Genomic DNA, 21,791 nt, shown 5'->3' with positions numbered 1-21,791 from the left:
TAGGGCCAAATAGGGGGCAAGGACTTGGCTAGATCACTGTTAAGTCCTAACCCATTCGCCGATGGTTGGGGCTCCGGCTCCAGCCTGAGGCTGATACAGGTTGAGGCCTTTGACGACAATCGCAAGTGGTGATAGCGGTCAAAAAAAGAGAGAAGAAAACAGAATAGAGCAAAACAGGGGATCCTTTTTTCTGAGCGATTTCTGGCCGATTTCTCGGCTGGCGGCCATGATTCCAAGTCATGGGAAGAAAAGAAAGGAAAGGGAAGGAAGGACAGGGTGTTACCTTGGCTTCGGTGGCATCCGATGGCCCCGATTTATGGCGAACACAAAGATGGACAACCACAAGTTCAAGAGAAGAGAGAGAGAGAAGGGAGCTCGCTGGCCGTTTGGTAGAGGGCCAAGAGAGGTGGGGATGTTTATATAGAAGAGACCTTAGGCTCTGCTGGTCCTAGGTCTCTGATTTCTAGTTGGAGTCGTCGAGGAGAAGAAAGGATCGCGATCGGATGAGGGAGAAAGAAGACTCCCAAACCATAGTCTTCCTCTCCCTTTTTCCTCACGTGCAGTGCATGTGAGGAGTTAGGTTGACCACTCAGCGCCAGCCCACTGGCCCAAATCATGTGCGGGCCGGTCAATGGACTGGCTCCTCACATAAGAAGATCAAGCTAGAAATATTTATGGCTCTTAGGTATGGTAGTAAACATAAGATATGACCACAGACGACCCATCTGTCTTACCAGGCTTGTATAGAGATGTTTATCACACTTATCTACTTTTAACCTGCAAATAAGGAAGCTACAACACCACCCTGCAGTAAGTATTTTCTTGATCCCTTCATCTGTTGACCGCTAAAGTATGAATACATCCAAGCATGCTCACTTGCAACTCTATACATGTCAAAAACGGCAGGAGACTGTCACTCCAGAGAAAAACTAGGCAAATATAATTAGGAGATTACATCTTAAGCAATAAAGCCAAAAGATATAACTTGGATTCTTGGTGGACTAAAGCAGTTTTGGGTGGTCTTTAATGATTTTTTCAAAATAAATGTGCATGAATGAATACATATAAAACAAGCCATTGATCTACTCTAATATCTGGGCACTGACCAAGAGAATATAGCACTATGGGAACACAACTGTCTCTAAAAGGATCGATTAGAGTGATGTTACGAAAGAATTTTATCTAAAGCAGGTCCCAACTCGTGCTGTCAAGATGGCTACTCAGTTAAGTTGCTAAACAAGATAAGAATATTGTAATGCTTTTGGATGCAAGTAATAAAATCCTAATCAGCAATTTAGTAATGGCTGAGATGAATGATTTTTGAGGCAGGTGTCCATTTGCTTAACTCCCAGGTTTGGGACAATGCAAAGATTTCAAAATCATCCATCTGATTGTTAATGAAACTTAAGGAGCAAAACTTAGCAAGGTAGCCATAAAGCAATTCTCTTACAGAAGACGAGAAACTACGCCAGAATAATCAGATCAAATCCTTATTCTGATTTCAATGGCTCTGAACAGTCCCCTGCTGTTTCTTTCATCTGCTGAAACACTTCAAAACAAGGATGTAATTGTCACACCAAACTCAGCTCATCTGAAATTACATTTTTTTGTTCGACTCAGTTGTAGTTGCATATATCATTTCAACTGCTTGCAAATTCAAGCCCTCCAATCCATCCGTGCCTCTTTTCATGCTCTTATAATTCCGCACTTTATGTTCACTTGAATCTTGCATTGCAAATCTCAGCAAATCCAGGATTCAGATGGTTAGATTTGAAAGCTGCCAGCATAATTGAAATCAAACTAGGCAAAGGTGTAAGCGTAGCCTCATGATCACAGACATGGCTTGAGATGGATTTGGGATTGCACTGAAATTGCTGCAGAGTGGTAGGATCATCGGCTACATTCAATGGTGTTATTACATTCTAATTTACTGCACTGAAATGCTTGGCCATCAGCATCACCTCCACCACTCCAGCCAGCAAAATCAGGCACTTCTGCACACATGCAAGATTACATGATACTGAATCTTTCTTAATTCTGCCGCTCATATTCTATGCCGGGTCTTTAGATCATGTCAGGTGGGGTAGGACGTATAACAAAATCATGATTTTGTTACTTTTGTTTTTGAAATTACATGTTATGATTTTATACATTTCGGTGCTTGGCTGTGTAATGAAATTTCATATAATAACTGAAATTATACAATTGGAAAGTTCAACTTTGATAAGACTTTTCATGTTTCTCATCACCAATCAAACATCTCCAAGAAAATCACAGTTCATAATTTAGATTTTGAAAGGATAAAATCATTATTATACTGGTGATTCTTTTGAATGCTTGTAGTGGCCAAAATTATCCATATCAAGTTTGATGATTCTTCTAGATCGAAGCTCTCTTTTAGGAGATGAACTTCTACTAAATCAAAATTAAAGATGCAGAAATGCTTGCTTCCCTATCTCATGGCTGAATCGATTTTTGCTTGGAGATTGTTTCCATCTTTGGTCTTTTTTGTTATATGGTAGATTTTGGTCTCTAGACGTGGGTGCAGCTTCGCTACATGAGTTGTCGGTGATTATGTTGAAGGCATACCAATCTCAAGACGGTCTTAGTAAGTTGGGCCATCTTTTCCTCCAATTTTGTGAGGCGTTATTTTATCTCATCATCCATCCAGGTAAAACTAGCAACTATACTTACATTTATTCTTCAATATACTTTAATCATGAATAGCTCTTATCTTGTCTGCTTATATTAGTCGTATATCTAGACCACAAACTAAGGCTTTCATATATGCAGAGGACCGAAGATCTAATACTAACTTGATATGATCAGATCAAGTTGATTTCTACTATATAAGAGTATGACTCTGATACCAACTTGATCCTATATATCTGGAAGAACGATTCTCCGATACCAACTTGATATGATTAGGAAGAAGGAAGAATTTTCTCAACCTGCTCAACTCAAATCTCTCAAAATTTTTTTTAGAAAAACATAAAAGAATTGTAAAAGTAGGGATTAAGTCCCTCTTTTTTTTCATTGATGATCGATACTATAAACTAATATACATAGCTCCTATTTATAATCGTAGTGAGGTCTTCCCTTGCATAAGTCAGGTAGGATTCTTCTCTTAGTTCGACTAGGACTAAAATTTTAAAAGTAAATATTACTAATAGAAATAATCATTAAAAAAAAATCCTATAGGATGTATAGGATGTAATCTTATCTTCTACATCAATTTTACCTATTTTCGCTTAGATTGAAAAATAACACCCCCTCCCCCCCCCCCCCCCCCCCCAAAAAAAAAAAAAAAAAAAAGTTTGACCAACCTATTTTGGGGTCCAAATAATAAAATTTTAGTTTGTTTAAACCCTTTCGGAGATTTACCCTAATTATAGATCTCGAAAAGTTATCCGATCGAAAAAAAAGATCATCTCAATCGAGCATCATACGACTATGTTATATCCTCCAAAAGTTTGACGTGCAATACAGCTTCTTGATATGGTGGTTTTTGCTCCGGGATCCTATTCAGCATTACTCATAGTGGCTAAAATAATCTAAATCGAGTATAGTGATCCTCCTACATACTCTTAATGCTCAAAATAGCCTATATTAAGTCTGGTGATCCTCCTAAATATTAGTAGTGGCTAAAATGGTTCACATCAAGTCTGGTGATCTTTCTAGATTAGGCCGATAGTCATGCTCAATAAGTTGAATTCTCCGTTGTATCTCTATTTTAGATAGAGGACTGAACATTTACCAAGAGGGAAACATAAGTCCCTAAAAACTCCATAGGAAAACGCTTTGGTCATCTAGTTCAGTCAAGCAAAAATTTAATAACATCAATTTTCATTCCCCTGGATCACACCTGTTCTGCTTCTGCTGGTGAAGAAAACAAGTTTTCAAAAGGAAAATGTAACTCTTCATTTATTATCCAAGGTCACTTTGTTAAGGTGTGGTAGTAGATTTCGAGGATGAAAAATTATATTTTATTCAATTTAACTCTAATTCTCTATTTATTAATCATGTCATAATGCTTAGCATGGCAGAGATATAGGTAACTAATAGCATTATATCAATTAAAGAGATTTTTCTTAGTTATGACCTCATTAACTATTTATTTTGATTTTTTTCTGCAGATAAATGCACAATATCAGACTAGTCGGGATGGAGTTCCTCTCTTTTTGTTAGTGTTGTATACTTTTATAATTTTACTCTTTTTTGTAGAACAGAGACGAATATTTGGTTTGGGTATGAATTGTCATGTGGCCTGTTGTATGTTAGACTTGGGATTAGTACCTTTATTCCTTTTCTACTATGTAATTTAATTAGTGCTGAATTTTACCCAATTCTGGGTTGTTATGCCTTTTATATTAATCGAGCAAAATAGGATGTGTTTTGTATACAATTTTTTATAGGTTTGGATCATATGAAAATTGAATGAGTATGCATTTGAGATAGATTTATTTATTTTTTATTGTTCAGTGAAATATAAGTATATAATATATACAATTTGAAAACTATCGTTATTTTTTTTTAGCAAACAATATGGATGCTAATGGAATGTCATTTATGTATTTATTTGGTAATGGGTTTAGGTCACCATATATGGCGAGTACGACTAGAGATGGGCATCAGGCTGTGCCGGGCCTGGCCCGGCTCAGGCCCACCGGGCCACAGACCAACGCTTAACCTAAAGGCTAAATCCGGCATGGCCCTAGGCCCGTGGGGTGGCGGGCCATGCCAGGCACAAGACGGGCCGTGCCCGGCACGGCCCGTCTGTCCAAAAAAAATAGCTGTTGTGGGCAAAAAAAAATAGCCATTATGGGTGGCCCATAACGGCTATTTTTTGGGCTCATAACAGCTATTTGTGGCTTTTTACCCATTTTGCCCCTCCCAACAGGCATAAAACGGCTAATTTGAGGGATATTTTGTGAAAAAAATGGAGTCCTATAAATACCCCTTTCCTCCCTCATTGTCACCACACCAAACCAACTCTTTCAGGCTGGCCCGCGGGTCATGCTGTGCTTAGCCCACGAATCGTGCCAGGCCAGACCTTTATGGGCCGTGCCGGGCTCGGCCCACGGGCCAGAAATCCTTAATCCAGCTCGGCCCCCTTTTATTAGCCGTGCCTAGTACGGCCCGTTACTGTAGCAAAAGGCACGGCTCGCTTCGTGCCGGGCCATGGGCGGCCGGCCCAATGCCCACCTCTAAGTACAACCCTTGCATTGATGATGATACGAGTGGCGAGCAAAAATATATCTATTTATTTGACTTTATGGCAATGGCTGGAACCACTAGTAAAATATACATACATACGGGCAATCAGTATCACTATGATAAATTTCAAATAGTTACGCTTTGCAATGATCGCTACACAGTTTGAATTAAATTTAGCTACAACTTGTAACTTGTCTATATTAACAGGTAAAACTGTTGCAACGAGCTAAACTTATATTAGTGGTCGTCACTATCAAAACATAATAGAATCCCAATAATTACCTTATCATTGCGAGAGATTGTCTATTTCCATTACACTTTATTTAGCAAGTATAGCAACAGTTGTAATTGCTACAACAAACTATATCAACAGTTCTAGACTGTTGTTATAGGATATTTCACTACCATGGCTTTGGAGTTGCCTATACAACAGTTGTAGCAATGCCACTTGTTGCCACGGTGTACCCACAGTTAGTAAAAGAATTTGCCAAGTACTTCCTTTGTTTTCAGCCACTGTTGTGACCGACATCATAAATCTTTTTTTTGTAGTGTAGGTCTCCGTACGATTGACTTTGGTGAACTCATTAGAGAATTTGTATCTTATATAATGCAAGTCTTTGATTGTGAGGCTAGCCTATCCAATTCAACAGCGGCCATATAGATTTCGAAACTTTGAATTCCGAACCTCTTCAGTTCGGCATTAAATCATACTGGGCGACTGTAATACCCAGGAAAAAAAAAAAAAAGAGTGGTGGATGGGCCGGCCCGAAAAGACCGGGCCCATCCACCATATATGATCGTGCCCTAGGCACGATCGTTGGAGAAGAAACACAAAAAAAAGGGGGGGGGGGGGGGCAGTGGCGCTAGAGAGGGCGATCGCCGGAAGGGGCCGATCGTCGGGGGAGGGCAATCGCCGGAGAAGGGGCGGCGGAAGCCATAAGCTTCCCCCTTCAACGAATACACACAAAGAAGCCTTGGATCCATGCATGAAAACTCAAGATTCCTCCTCCGATTCCTCGCCGGAAAAGTCGCCGGAACACCCCGTCGGACCGAGGTAAGTGTGGCTCCTCTCCTTGCATGTCATTTGCTAGATTTAGGGCTGCTTTGGTTAGGAATTTGCCCGGTGAATCGTCGGAGAAGAGCCCGAAACAGGGTACCCCTGTTTCGGCCTCTTCTTTCCGATTTTTGCCGCCGCCGGCCGCCGGTTGGCCGGGATTCATGGCAGATGGGGTGGATTGGGTTTGTGTGGAGATTTGTGAGAATTTTAGAGCTCTGTTGAAGATGGGGGATGGCGGATCCGAGGCCTTCCTCCTCGTGATCCCGTCCCTTCCTCCTCTCCCTCCGCGTGGGTTGGCCACCGGCGGCGACGACAGCGGTCGGGGGGAAGGCAGCTTGGGTTGCCGTCGGGTGTGGGGGGGAGAGAGGCTGAGCCACTACCTCGGTGGTTCATCTGTTGATGATGGAGGGGAGGGAAGAAAGAAAGAAAGAAAGAAAGAAAGAAAGAAGAAGAAAAAAAAAAGGGACCCCTTTGCGGGTTCATGGGAGGAAGAAGAGGAGACCTCTTCTTCCCCTTTCTCTTGGCCGGCCACCATCACCGGCGACTGCAAAAGTGGCGGCCGGCGATGGTTCGGCCAGTGGTGGCCGAGGGTCGGGAGGGTGGTGGCCGAGGATTGGGCAGGTGGCGGCTGCTGCCCTTGGGCCAAGAAATGGGGAAGGGGAGATGTATTCCCAACCATGAAGAGAGAGGAGTCATCCATTCTTTTGGTCTCCTCAACGGGACCGATCATCGTCGCGGCGTGGCTGCAGCCACGGCTGGCGACGACGTAGGCTGGTGGTACGGAGTGGGAGTCGGGCCACCCCGACTGCCCTAGATCTGGAGGGATTGAGATGTTTGGGGACCTGGTGATGGACCCCATAGTAGATGTGAATTATGGTTTAGAATATTTAAATATTAAATAATTTAGTTGTGATTTATAATTGATGTTGTAGAGGAAGAGTCGGCGGTGCCAGGAGATTTTGATCAGGGGACTCAGCACCCCAGCGCGTAGGTTGTGATTCGGACCGTGTTTGAGTCAGTCTACAATTTCTGTAAGAATCCCTACATCTGAGCACTTTTATTTATGCATATATTGGCTTTATCGTTGGATATATTTTATCAGTATGTTGCTATTTGTTTTTGAGCTTGTATGACACTATGAGGTGTGCATTTTGTTTATTATGAAAGTATTGGAATAATTAAATTGGGAAGGAATAACATATTTTTAAGAAATTATAAAAATATGTGACGTGATTGAAATGTGATTAAACATGTAAAACTAGACATGTAAAATGGGTTGGACTAACCTTGTCATGAGATAGCCTCTACGAGCTTATGCGTAGGATAGCTGCCACGAGCTTATGCGTGGGATAGCCTCTACGAGCTTATGCGTAGGATAGCCTCCACGGGCTTACGCGTGGGATAGCCTCTACGAACTTATGCGTAGGATAGCCTCCACGGGCTTACGCGTGGGATAGCTGCCACGAGCTTATGCGTGGGATTTGTGCAGTCTTGGACTGGGTCATGAACTTGGTTAGTCCAAAGCCAGAAGTGAAAAGTCTGAAAACTTGAGAATCAGAGTAATACGGGAATGGATCACATAATGTGAAAAAGGATTTGTGTATATGTACTGATTATATACACTTGTTGTTTATTGAGCTTTTGAAAAGATGAAATGGCATTTATTTGATGTTTTGATTTTTTTATTATTATTACTGTGTATGGCTGTTGGGATTCTTACTGGGCTGGAAAAGCTCATACTACTCTTACTTTCTTTTTCAGAGGCACTGGATTTGTAGAGTCCATCGGGTGGGACGAGAAATAAGATCAGCATTGAGTCTGATTGCTGGATAGATAGAAGTTAATCTATCTTTTATTTATGGATATTTAAAATTTATGTAATAAATCAGTACATTTTAGTTGGTTTGTTTTAAATACATTAATTATGGATTTATTGGAATTTTTGTTTATCTTAGGCCTTGCATGATCTTTAGGGCACTGCTCTAGGGCTCATGCGGCCGGTCGCGTGCCGAACCCGGGTGATGGGTTCGGGGCGTGACAGAGTGGTATCAGAGTTTAAGGTTAAGGTATCCTAGGGTTTATGTTCAGGTGAGTATTAGTGGAGAATTATGATAGAAAAACTATCAGAGATTTGGTTTATAATCACTTGAGATTGTAACAAGAATGATATTATAATCTAAGGTTTAAGACCACTAGGGACTGTGGCCTTAGTGGCATTAAAGTTTGAGGTTTAAGATTATTGAAAAATGTGACCAGTTGGAATCTGAGCATATGTTTAAGATCACTAGGGATCGTGACAGAAATATATCATAGCTTAAGGTTATGATCACTTTGGACATGACAATTAAATTCAGTTCTTAAGGTGTAAGATCAATGGGCATTGCATCGGATTTGGTTTTCGATGAGTGTGGAAGGAAAGTATAAATTATCTTTGATCATGATAAGAGAGGTTTGACCTAAGATAAGTGTAGAAAAATTAACAATGGCATACCGGTTATACCATGTTCAGATATTATTTAAACGACTTGGAAGTTCAAACTTGATATGGGTTGTGATATGATCGTACTTTTGGTTTTGCTACTAATTATTAGAGTGAGATTTGTACGTTGATTTAGTATTGGAGTAAGCTAAGGAGATTTCATAATATTGAAAGGAACGTTCTTCGAAGTTGAAAATGTATGTGGATTATATCTGGTATTGGCATGTTGGATATTGCAAATAGGTCTATTTCCTATGGATGTATTTGATTATTTTGAGACCATAGAGTACGTATATTGATGGGAGAATTCTAATTATTTGAATTTGTATATTCAGATTGGGCTACTGAATTTTTCTTATAATTGTTGGAGACTATTGGATGTGTTAATTTGAACTCAAGTCTCGGTTTATGATCTAACTAGAAATCTTTGTCATTGTAAAATACAAAATTGAGTAGAAATTTCGATTTTGAGATGCTCATGTGAGTTATTATGTGTAGCATTGATCATAGACATTAAGGATTTTGGTAAAGAAGGATTTGGAGGTTGATAGAGTTAATTCCTACTCATAGTGATATTGGCTCAATAGTTCTAACCCATTGAGTTTGAGGTAAATTCTGTTGGAAGGAAAATCAATGTAGATTTTTTTTTTAATTAAATTGCAAAGGGAATACAAGAATTACCCCTTTAAATTAAACCTAGATATTTTTGGATTCTAAAAAGGTTGTGGAGATCACGTAGTGACCTTAAACTTGACTAAAGGATTGGGGGTTAGTTATGGTAAGTATACTCTATATAAATCAAGAACAAAAAGATCTAGAGGTTTTGCTCTAGTTCTACTTGAAAATTTAAAATTTGAATTTTCTTAGTCTCGATGCAAAGTGATACTTTGGTCAGAAATTATTTTGTGACTTTAGAGAATTTGATGAGTTAGATTAGAGTGCGCAGCGGAAGTGTAGTGGTTTGAGTTATTTTGAAACCGATTAAAAATAATAATAATAATAATAATACCTTGATCTGAAAGGTACTATTATGGAAGACTTGAGTTAGTTTTCTAGTAGAGGGGAATGTCATTGATTCTTTGCCTACTGGAAGTAGTTATGGCTCTCCTATTTTTGATAATTCTAAGAAGAATTTTGGGGCATCTCAAATTTAGCGTTAACGGATTGATAGCACTGTAATTAAGCTTGGGCCTGGAATGATTTAACATAGTTCTTCGACTCCTAGCTCTGACATTGTTAATATATCTATTTGAACAGGTTTGCGGTTTTCCTAGGATAAAGGTTGATCATTTAATCACAGGCAAAGTTAAGAAAAGGAGGATTATAGTTTATTAAGAGCATTTGATACTAAAGATATCTCCTATTTCTGTCAACCCAATTATGATCTCTATGTAGAATCAAGAGAAATTAATTTCTTTGGGATATAATTACGGCATTTTAATCCAAAGTTGGGAGTTTGGAATTCTTTCGAAGAAGATCAAAAGAACTTACTATGTGTGGTAAATAGAAAGGATCAAGTTTTGAGATGCTGTGATTGTGTATGTTAAAATCTTGAGAGTAGGTAATCCGAGAAGAAGACTACTTGAGATCTCGGGGATGATATATCGGATGCATATTTTTAAAGTTTGAGGCTTCAAGTAAGTTAATTTCGAGGACGAAATTTTTTTTAAGGGGGAGAGTATGTAATACCCAGGAAAAAAAAAAGAGTGGTGGACGGGCCGGCCCGAAAAGACCGGGCCCATCCACCATATATGATCGTGCCCTAGGCACGATCGTTGGAGAAGAAACACAAAAAAAAGGGGGGGGGGGGGGGGGGGGGCAGCGGCGCTAGAGAGGGCGATCGCCTGAAGGGGCCGATCGTCGGGGGAGGGCAATCGCCGGAGAAGGGGCGGCGGAAGCCATAAGCTTCCCCCTTCAACGAATACACACGAAGAAGCCTTGGATCCATGCATGAAAACTCAAGATTCCTCCTCCGATTCCTCGCCGGAAAAGTCGCCGGAACACCCCGTCGGACCGAGGTAAGTGTGGCTCCTCTCCTTGCATGTCATTTGCTAGATTTAGGGCTGCTTTGGTTAGGAATTTGCCCGGTGAATCGTCGGAGAAGAGCCCGAAACAGGGTACCCCTGTTTCGGCCTCTTCTTTCCGATTTTTGCCGCCGCCGGCCGCCGGTTGGCCGGGATTCATGGCAGATGGGGTGGATTGGGTTTGTGTGGAGATTTGTGAGAATTTTAGAGATCTGTTGAAGATGGGGGATGGCGGATCCGAGGCCTTCCTCCTCGTGATCCCGTCCCTTCCTCCTCTCCCTCCGCGTGGGTTGGCCACCGGCGGCGACGACAGCGGTCGGGGGGAAGGCAGCTTGGGTTGCCGTCGGGTGTGGGGGGGAGAGAGGCTGAGCCACTACCTCGGTGGTTCATCTGTTGATGATGGAGGGGAGGGAAGAAAGAAAGAAAGAAAGAAAGAAAGAAAGAAGAAGAAAAAAAAAAGGGACCCCTTTGCGGGTTCATGGGAGGAAGAAGAGGAGACCTCTTCTTCCCCTTTCTCTTGGCCGGCCACCATCACCGGCGACTGCAAAAGTGGCGGCCGGCGATGGTTTGGCCAGTGGTGGCCGAGGGTCGGGAGGGTGGTGGCCGAGGATTGGGCAGGTGGCGGCTGCTGCCCTTGGGCCAAGAAATGGGGAAGGGGAGATGTATTCCCAACCATGAAGAGAGAGGAGTCATCCATTCTTTTGGTCTCCTCAACGGGACCGATCATCGTCGCGGCGTGGCTGCAGCCACGGCTGGCGACGACGTAGGCTGGTGGTACGGAGTGGGAGTCGGGCCACCCCGACTGCCCTAGATCTGGAGGGATTGAGATGTTTGGGGACCTGGTGATGGACCCCATAGTAGATGTGAATTATGGTTTAGAATATTTAAATATTAAATAATTTAGTTGTGATTTATAATTGATGTTGTAGAGGAAGAGTCGGCGGTGCCAGGAGATTTTGATCAGGGGACTCAGCACCCCAGCGCGTAGGTTGTGATTCGGACCGTGTTTGAGTCAGTCTACAATTTCTGTAAGAATCCCTACATCTGAGCACTTTTATTTATGCATATATTGGCTTTATCGTTGGATATATTTTATCAGTATGTTGCTATTTGTTTTTGAGCTTGTATGACACTATGAGGTGTGCATTTTGTTTATTATGAAAGTATTGGAATAATTAAATTGGGAAGGAATAACATATTTTTAAGAAATTATAAAAATATGTGACGTGATTGAAATGTGATTAAACATGTAAAACTAGACATGTAAAATGGGTTGGACTAACCTTGTCATGAGATAGCCTCTACGAGCTTATGCGTAGGATAGCTGCCACGAGCTTATGCGTGGGATAGCCTCTACGAGCTTATGCGTAGGATAGCCTCCACGGGCTTACGCGTGGGATAGCCTCTACGAACTTATGCGTAGGATAGCCTCCACGGGCTTACGCGTGGGATAGCTGCCACGAGCTTATGCGTGGGATTTGTGCAGTCTTGGACTGGGTCATGAACTTGGTTAGTCCAAAGCCAGAAGTGAAAAGTCTGAAAACTTGAGAATCAGAGTAATACAGGAATGGATCACATAATGTGAAAAAGGATTTGTGTATATGTACTGATTATATACACTTGTTGTTTATTGAGCTTTTGAAAAGATGAAATGACATTTATTTGATATTTTGATTTTTTTATTATTATTACTGTGTATGGCTGTTGGGATTCTTACTGGGCTGGAAAAGCTCATACTACTCTTACTTTCTTTTTCAGAGGCACTGGATTTGTAGAGTCCATCGGGTGGGACGAGAAATAAGATCAGCATGGAGTCTGATTGCTGGATAGACAGAAGTTAATCTATCTTTTATTTATGGACATTTGAAATTTATGTAATAAATCAGTACATTTTAGTTGGTTTGTTCTAAATACATTATTATGGATTTATTGGAATTTTTGTTTATCTTAGGCCTTGCATGATCTTTAGGGCACTGTTTTAGGGCTCATGCGGCCGGTCGCGTGCCGGACCCGGGTGATGGGTTCGGGGCGTGACAGCGACTTAATCAATAATGGGCATTCATGCACGGCAAAAAAAACCAAGACTGTGTGGAACCATGCTGTACATAAAACAATCATGTAGCTGCCCTGCTCTACAGTACGGCTCCCAGTTCAATACCGCGATGGAGAGGATCCGGGTTCTGAGACTAGTATATATATATATATATTGATTAAGAAAAAGCAAAATCCTCGATCAATTCCCACTACGTGTCTGAGATCAAAGCCGTCTTTTCTAAGCACCAACAGCGCTGCCTAAAATTCTTTACATGCCCCAGTAAGATTATAGTAAAAGATATAACGCACGGGGATCTCAATCTGGCAACAGCCTCGTGGCCATGCTACAAGATAAAAGAAGGGGGGAAAATTCAGATAAAAAACATAGGAAGCTAAGATGTCCTCAGAAACACCCAATAAAACGAGATTATTTTATATATGCAATAAACACAACTGATAAACACTAGTATGTGGTGCAACTTCACACCCTATCTCATACATTAAACACTCCATCCCTTTTAACTTTGAGAAGAAAATGTTGGAGCATTCCTTGAGCTCTACCTTCTATGCCATTACTCTACAACTCAACATTATTATACAGTCATTTACTTGTTACATGTTACAGGCATGCCTAGACATAGAATTATCACCAATCAACTAAAATGTCTCTCAGTCGCAGACCTTGCTGCTTCCCTGACGCACAGGCGTCGACAGCCCCATCCACGGCGCCACGAAGCCCATCTTCATGGGTCTCTCCGCAGCCCCATACCCCTCTCCCACTCCGTCACACCGCCCCCTCTTCTCTCTCCTGCTCTTCTTTCTCTCTTTTCCCTCAAAACCTTTCAGCAAGACACCGAAAAGCTTCAGACCCTCTTCTTTCTTTCCCACCTCCTCTTCCACGTCTTTTTTCTTCGTTGTTTCATCTCTACATATCCTTGCTTCTGTCAGTCCCTTTTCCCGCATTAAAAGAGAAATGTCGAGCTCGTCGACGTGGATGAATTTCGAGAGGAAGCCAAAGAGATCTCGGCAGTGCTGCCTGGATTTTGCCAGCTCACGTCTCAGTATCTTATTATCCTTCTTGATCTTCTCGTTCTCGTTGATCAGGTCCAGAAGCTGTTGCGGTGGAAGCGTTGGTGGCGGCGGAGTGGAGGAGGTGGAGGAGGAGCTGTGGACTTCGCCGGAGTTGGAGGTTGACGAAGCTAGACAAGGGTGGTGCCCGAGGCCGGCGTTGGTTTTTCCTGCCAGCGGGGGCTGCGGCGGCGCAGCCTTTCTTCGGCGGATCTCGCATAGAAGCCTTCGCTCCCCTTGCCGGAAATTCTCGTTCGCGAACTCCCACCGGTCCGGCACAACCTTGCGGAAGCCCTGGCAAGACGTGGAGCCAAATTTTTACGTCAAATTACAAACAAAAACACCATTGAAACAGTCCGCTACCTCAAAGGCCTAGAACACGGACATCATCGAATCAGCGACTGACGTGCTTAGTAAACACAGAAGTGGATACGTGTCATATGCCGGTTGGCTATAATTGTACCGTTCTTACGTGGATGGGTGGCCGTTTCTTGTCAGCTGGGGTTGGAGAGGTTGGAGGGTCAAAGTGGTTCAGATGAGTAGGACATCATCTAATGCTGTTTCTTTCCAAACAGAGAACGGCTACCCGTTGCGTTGTGGAAGTGCCTAACTAGTAGGTTGCGAGTCTCGTAAGAAGACAAAAGTGTTCACTCTATTCTACGTTTAGTCTGAAAACGCGGTAATAGAGAAATTTTGGTTGCCTACTTAGACTTGCAAAGCACCGACGACACCATCACGGCTTTTAGTGGAGGTCCCACCTTAGCCATTTGACATAGCAAGTAATGAATTACCATCTATCTACGTTACGTCGACGTGTCGAATTTCATAACCGCAGCAGCACAAAAAAAAGTTGAAAGAATCATTTAGAGAGGAACTCTATGCTGTTATGACGTTCAAAACTTTGTGCGTCAAATTTGGACATTATATTATTATCGAGGGTTCTCATTTAATACTTGGGTTATGTGGCAGTGATCGAGGGAATAAATTACGTAAAAAAGCCAGTATGTACGCCCAGCCAACAACTAATCGTACCCGATAAATCCGTGCCAAACAAATACCTGCGGGTGGTACCGGACAAACAACCCGGCCCAGAGTATGACGCCGAACAAACGCAATAAGATGCCACTGCATCCACCAATCCTAACCCTTATGCTTCAAGTCTAGCGATAACTGGTTCTCAGCTTAGATTAATTCAACAAAAACCTAATCTTCAAGATTCGTATTAAAAGTAGAACGATCCATATTCCTCTATCATCAAATTTCTAGATCCATCAAACGGATCACGCACTTCTTATGTACCACCAGATCATGCATGCACACATTTAACGGCTAACATAGCACAGAAACTAAGAGGGGGAGGAGGATGGAGAGAGAGAACGTACGTAGGTGTTGAGCTGGCGGACGAAGCTGGAGAAGTTGTTGTGCTTGAACTGGACCGGAAGGAGATCCCTTGCGAACTCCACCGGCCTCCACACCACGAACGACCTTCCGTTCTCCCCCCACGATATCACCTCGTCCGTCCTCCTGTCCTCGACCATCTCGTGCGTCTTCGTCAAGAACGGCGCCGGCCCTCCCGGACTCCTATCCTTCCCCCCATTATTACTACTACTACTACTATTATTCTGTTGACCATTTTTTGGTGCAGCCATCCCCTCGTTTTCTTAATCCCCCACTAAACAAACAAACAAAATCTAACAGATCTCCTTCTTCCTTTTTTTCACTTTGTCTTCGAAAAAAAAGGGAAGAAGAAGAAAACTGGATGAAAACAAGATGATTAGTGGCGCGAGAAGAGGAGGAGAGCCGTCAAGAACTCCCAGTCCCAGCAGTAAAACCCGCTGATGATCACGCAGTGGCAGCACCCATCACCTCTCGCTCCGATTCCGATGCCGAATTCCTCACCCTTCTCTCCTTCCATGTCCCGCCCCCTCCCTCCCACCCAACCAGGAGAGACCTGCAAGGTCTCACAAGAAGGGCAAAACCACCAACACCAGCGTCTCCTGGGCCATCGAAGGATCAATAACAGCAGAGCGCAGCAGCGATCTCAATAGGAGGAGATCCCAGGAGAAGGAAGGCTACGCGCCTTAAGAACTTGGGGTGGGTGGGGGGGAGGGATCGCTTTCGCTTTAGCTTTGGCGTTAGCTTTCTTCTCCTCTCCTCTTCTTGATTTGGGCCTTGGGTCGTTCCAAGTAGAAGCTTCTTCCAAGACCGAGGGTCATCCGATCGAGGGTGGAACGATGGACACGTGGCAAACGTCCGTCCCGCACGCTTCCGTCCCGGGTTCTCCCGTCACCGCACCTTGTCCGCTTCCAGCGTTCTCAAGCGGCAGAGGAGAAAAGAGAATAACGCAGAGGGTGAGGCTACCGCCCGTCCTTATCCCGTCCCATCCGCACCTAACCTTCTGATGACTTTTTCTCATCAGTACTGGCGACAATAACAGGGTGGTAATATGGAGACTTTCGCCAATACAAGGAATACAAGGTATGATATTTTAGTGAAGAGGAGGGGAAAAGGTTGAGAAATTTCAAATTGGTCAGGGACTTTTGCGACCGATGAACTTGACTCCGTAACGCCCCCACTTTCTTTCTACCGGTGAGGAAGGAGAAGGCCTGCTGGGCCGTAAAAGTTTTTCTCGTCTTCGTTTGTTTTTTCTCTCTCTCCAGTGGAAAAAAGAAAGGGAGAGAGGTAGCGGGGAAGGATGGGCGAGCATCTTGGATACAGTCAAAAGACCTGAACATTTTTATTTTTTTTTTGGATGATGCAGTGGTGGGGTCAAGCCTCGTTTGTATATTCTTCTGTTTCAGTTGAGTATAGAAAACTTATTATTTATTGATATAATTTGAAGGACTTGAAATTGTACTGAATTATTATTAAAAGTGTGATGCAGGCTCGGGTAGACTGTCTTCCCTTTTTATAATATCACTGGTTTATACTTAATTACTTTGATAAAGTAGTTTGGAATGACCAACAAAGATGGTCCAAGAACCTAATCTATGGAAGAGGAACTTGTTGTGTGTGAATTTCTACCGAAGGGCTTGTTGTCATCTAATGTCATGAAGGTAGCAGGTATTTCATTGATTGAAATACAACGAAAGCTAATAAGAATGTTAATGCTTAAGTTGAAAAGTAGCTTCAAATCTTAGCGCAATTTTGGGTGATTGGAGACTTCATCGCTATCTGTAATCACAACTCTTTAATGAACAATATATCTTTTTTAGAGGTATATATATCCTGCGTGTTGGATATGATGGTTAAAGCGTGCTCTCACTTGTAATTTCTATATATATATATATATATGATGAGACATCCACCTTGGGCAGTAAGATCTCTGAGACTCTGACCATCTCTCTCCCTAATAATAATACTTTTGCTAACATATACCTTTTTATTAAACACACCTATCTTATTTTAGCTCTCTCTTATTTCATTTCCTTGAGAGTGGAACAAGATAAATACACCAATTAAAACTGGAAATGATCCCTCATCCCAACCATAGATTTTTGAAGGTCCGGGTTGTCTGATCAGGATGCTTACCAAAAACATGTGATTAGGACGATACACCTTAATGTGCTTTGATGCATCCATTATTCTTAGTGATAATCACATAAAAAGAAGGCGCTACAAAAATGTAATATTTGGTAGGTTGGAATAGTTCACACAACAAAAGTAATTTTATGCACAGATTGTAAATTTAGTTCTCATAATAATCACATAAAGAGAAGGCACTACAGATATTTGGTATGTTGAAATACTTCACACAATAAAAGTAATTTTATGCATATATTGTAATTTTAGTTCTCATAAGTAGTTCAGTGTAGGAACTTACGTGGTAAGATAGTTGAGTGAGTTGAATGTCATGCAAAGCACATATACTCTTTACTAGCTCCTTTTATTAGCCCGTTAAGTCTAATATATTGTTGACTCATTTTAGATCAGCCTAAATTTTTGGAGACAATTGATTTATTAGCATGATACCAAAGCTCAGATTTGTTGAAGGTCAAATTCCTTTCTACATCAATTATTTAGTTAATTAATCTTAATTATCTATTATCCTAATTTTAGTATGTTTTGATTCAATTATCGTTTCATGTACATGGTCTAGTTGCACATTAGGGGTGTTATATTTGTGTACATGTCTATAATGCAGCAATATCTAGTGTCATTGACACATTGACTAATAAATAAAAGAGGTGCTATATGGGTTTATTAGTTTAGGTTGGTCCTCCTCCTAACAACTTAAGTTGTTAGGCTATGAGTATGTGATTAGTGGTATCAGAGTCAGGCCCATTGTGTGTTACAACCTTTATTAATTATGTGAGCTTTTCATTAGGGGATACTAAGGTCGAGGAGGACCCAGTAGGGTCGAGGAGGACTCGGTAGGGTTGAGTAGAACCCGAGTCATGAGTGGGCTACCCTCTTCCCAGAAGGAGCCAATCGTGATGAGGGCGTCATGAGGTTGGGTGAAAGAGATTGTTATAGCTCCACATTGACTAATAAAAGAGGTGCTACATGGATTTATTAGCTTAAGCAGGTCCTGCTCCTAATAGCTTAAATTGTTGGGCTATGAGTCCACAATATTAGGCAGTTAGGCTGATAAAAGAAATGTAGGTTGTTGCTGCTCAAAATCCGATCTGATGGGTGGATGAGCTAGCGAGCAAAGTTGCTCTATTCGGTTAGGTTGAAGGAGTATCTTATAGTGCTAGACCTGATTTGCAACCATAGAAAACAATGAGGAGATCACTGGAACGTGTTCTATTGGGGATGTTCCGATGCTTAAGTCAAATAGAGTTTTGAGAGACAATAAAAGAGATGAAAGAGAGATATAAATATAAAAGTACGAAATTCAGAGAGGGTGCATATCCGTGCGATTAGGATTGCATGATTCACGAACGAGCAAGTGATCGCTTTCCATATCCATTGATTAGGGCAATTAAGATATTTGTTTTCAGATGCAACATGATCGGACGCTTTTCTTATCTGCTAATATGCTTGGTTACGATGTTCCTTTTCGGGTATGTTGAAAATTATGCCAAGCTGTAACCGATCATACTAATTGTTTAAAGATTTGATTGGTCGTTGATTTTGCTGGACATGTGTTAACGTCTAGTTAGTGGGCTGGGATGTCAGGCAAGATTTTAGGGATGGTGAATCCAAGCTATATTAGAGGTAATCTCTTAATGTTTGTTTAGGTGAGTCAGCTAAGACGCTGTAAGAAGGCTTCATATGGAGGTAAATACCATTGATGGAATGATGATGGCACCCTAGTAGGTTCGACCTAAATCAAAATTATAGTTGTGATTCAATTAAATTAAATCACATCAAGCTTTGATTTAGTTATATAGGGATTGACGGCCTATCTTGGATAGTGCTATCTAGGTTGCACCATATTCTTGCTAATCCACAGAGTGTAAAGTTTATAGAAGATTTGCACTAATTGACATTTTTGAATCTTAAATGGATGGTTGTTTATTGGGTTAAGTTAGGTTAACAAAGCTTTTGACCCAAACCTAACTTTTTCCGAACTAGGACAACATTTTTCAACCCGAGCGAAGAAATGTTAGTTGCTTATACAAATTGACCAAAAAGCATGAATAGTTTAGGTTAGTATTGCATCCCTCATCCTGATTAATATTGAGAGAGAGAGAGAGAGAGAGAGAGAGAGAGAGAGAGATTTAATCCCCTGTTGTTAGGGGACATAACAACCTTTCTCCTAACAACCTTTCTCCAGTAGCTAATCTTTGCACAATGCAAATATCCAACAAGGCTTGAGATTTATAATGTGTCTTATTTTTATTCTTTTAAATATACTTTTCTTTTTTCTTTTTATTTAATTTTCCAGTAAATATTTTTTTAAAAAATATATGAAGTAAAACGACAAGATATTCACTAAATTTCTCTAAAAAATTAAACTTTATGGTATGACAACCATCCACCAGTTGCTCCTTGAATTAATTGATTAATTGGACATGCATGACCAGAAATAATACCTTTTTGCCCCTATGGCTCTCCTTGACGTTACTCAAAACTGGCGTAACAATGTTACACAGAAGGGAGTGATAGTCTTTTTATTTTCTCACAAAAAAAAGAAATCTATTTTTAGAAGATGATCCGAGTTCTTGCATATATGCAATGGCAAACTCCCATGGTGCACCACCTTTGAAAAAAAAAAAAAAAATTAACAAGGCTCATTTTTCAACACCTGGTGAAGGATATTTCAATGGCACGTGAGCAAACTCTCATTTTTTTCCTTGTTCCAGTTCTTGGAATTTGGCTTATTGGTTCGCTTGATTCTAGGCATGGTCCGTTGAGAAGTTCAAACGTTAGGTGGGAGAAGATCAGCGGTCAGTGTTTCTTTCTCGTGTCCTTTTTAAAAATCCTCTCCGCATCTGCCGACGACTTGGTAACCTTTGAATATGACCAAAGTACCTTTACTGTACCTCCAATTCAATGTCCCAGCTTCCAACCTCATACGAAGACTCTTTTCCCTCTTTCTTTACTCTTTCTAATATATAATTTTCTTTTAAATCTTGTAGAAATGGTCAATGGCCTTTTAAACAGGAATAAACTAATTGTACAATGTCTGCACATTATTAGTTCATTATTTACTTGTCGGCATATTAAATTTCAATGAGGTGATGGGTAGATTAAAAAAAACTATATTGTAGGATCTAGAAAAATCACCAGACTTGTTATCGAGCACATCAGCTATTACGGTAAGACTGCATAGGATCATGAAGCAAGATCCACTACATCAGAAAGCTGAGTCGTAAGCTAAACCTTTGGAGCCCATAATTTTGATATACAATGTTCGATTACGATGCTTTTTTTTTTCCTTAAATCATACAACTTTTTGAGACCTATGCAGTGATGCTGCGCCCTTTAGGGGCAACACCAAATTCGGTCATTTGGAGCCTGGAACGAGCTGGTCAAACTAAATTTTTTTTTTAGGTAAAATTTTAATCGAGCATATCTTCCAATCAAAATCTCTCTCAACTTCTACAAAATCATCTTCAAGACCTAAAGAACATGTTTTAGAACAAAATCATCTTCTAGAACAAGAACCAAAGAATGATAAAGAAGAAATCCTTGAACTTGAAGCAATATACAAGTTAGAAAGGCAAAAACCTTTGGATCATATTTCTTTATGTTCCTAGTAAAAGAGACGAGAATTCTTTGGTAAGCATAAAACACATTATTTTAATATAGAAGCTGACCTTGCAACTTCTAAAGAGGTAATGAAATCTCAAGAGGCCGCCTTTTGGAAAGAAGCTATTAATAAAGATATGAATTTTATTATATGTAATAATACATGAAAATTAGTTGGCCTTCCACCAAGTTCTAAGACAATTGATTTTTAAGAAGAACTAATTGATAGAAGATGGGACCATTGATAAGTTTAAAGCTAGATTACTAGCTAGGGGCTTTACCCAAAAGCAAGAATTGATTATTGTGATATATATGCACTAGTAGTTAGGATTGCAACTATTAGATTACTATTTGCACTTGCACTTATTTACAAGTTGGCCATTCACCAAATGGATATGAAATCGCATTCTTAAATGGTGAATTAGATGAAGTATATATGGAACAAACCGAGGGATTTGTGGTTCCTGGTCAACAACATAAAGTATGTAGCTTGTTAAGTCTTTACATAGATTGAAACAAGCTCATAATAATAGTATGAAAAATTTAATCAAATATCCTTGGCTCGCAATTTTGGGTCAAGGGTGTGACAATATCCCAGTTTGATTTTTCCATCCTAAGAATTCTAAGATTGGGTAAGAAGAAGCCTAATCTTCCCCTTTCCAAATTGGCCTACGAAAGAAGTGTTAGAATGAAGGTTCGGCCATAGGATGAGCAAGCCGAATAGGCAGTGTCAAAAGAAGAGCTGCAAGTCGAAGTAAAAAAGTTAAGT

The 21,791-nt window shown here is 41.0% G+C and overlaps 1 protein-coding gene across 1 annotated transcript; it reads right to left on the bottom strand.

The window, feature by feature from the left end:
* Positions 1–13,211: 13,211 nt before the first annotated feature.
* LOC103720270 (heat stress transcription factor B-1-like) lies at positions 13,212–16,210 on the bottom strand. The gene is made up of 2 exons (XM_008809886.6): positions 15,262–16,210; positions 13,212–14,173 (listed from the first exon to the last, which is right to left on the bottom strand). The coding sequence occupies exons 1-2, from the start codon at positions 15,526–15,528 to the stop codon at positions 13,481–13,483; spliced, it is 960 nt and encodes a 319-aa protein (XP_008808108.4). The 5' UTR covers positions 15,529–16,210; the 3' UTR covers positions 13,212–13,480.
* Positions 16,211–21,791: the final 5,581 nt, after the last annotated feature.

This window comes from Phoenix dactylifera, chromosome 7 (assembly GCF_051530095.1).
Source record: "Phoenix dactylifera cultivar Ajwa chromosome 7, Ajwa_hap1_PhDact_Kaust_v1.1, whole genome shotgun sequence".
Lineage (NCBI taxonomy): Eukaryota > Viridiplantae > Streptophyta > Magnoliopsida > Arecales > Arecaceae > Phoenix > Phoenix dactylifera.
The sequence above is the reverse complement of the archived record's forward strand: the minus strand, read 5'-3'. Positions and strand labels throughout refer to the sequence as shown.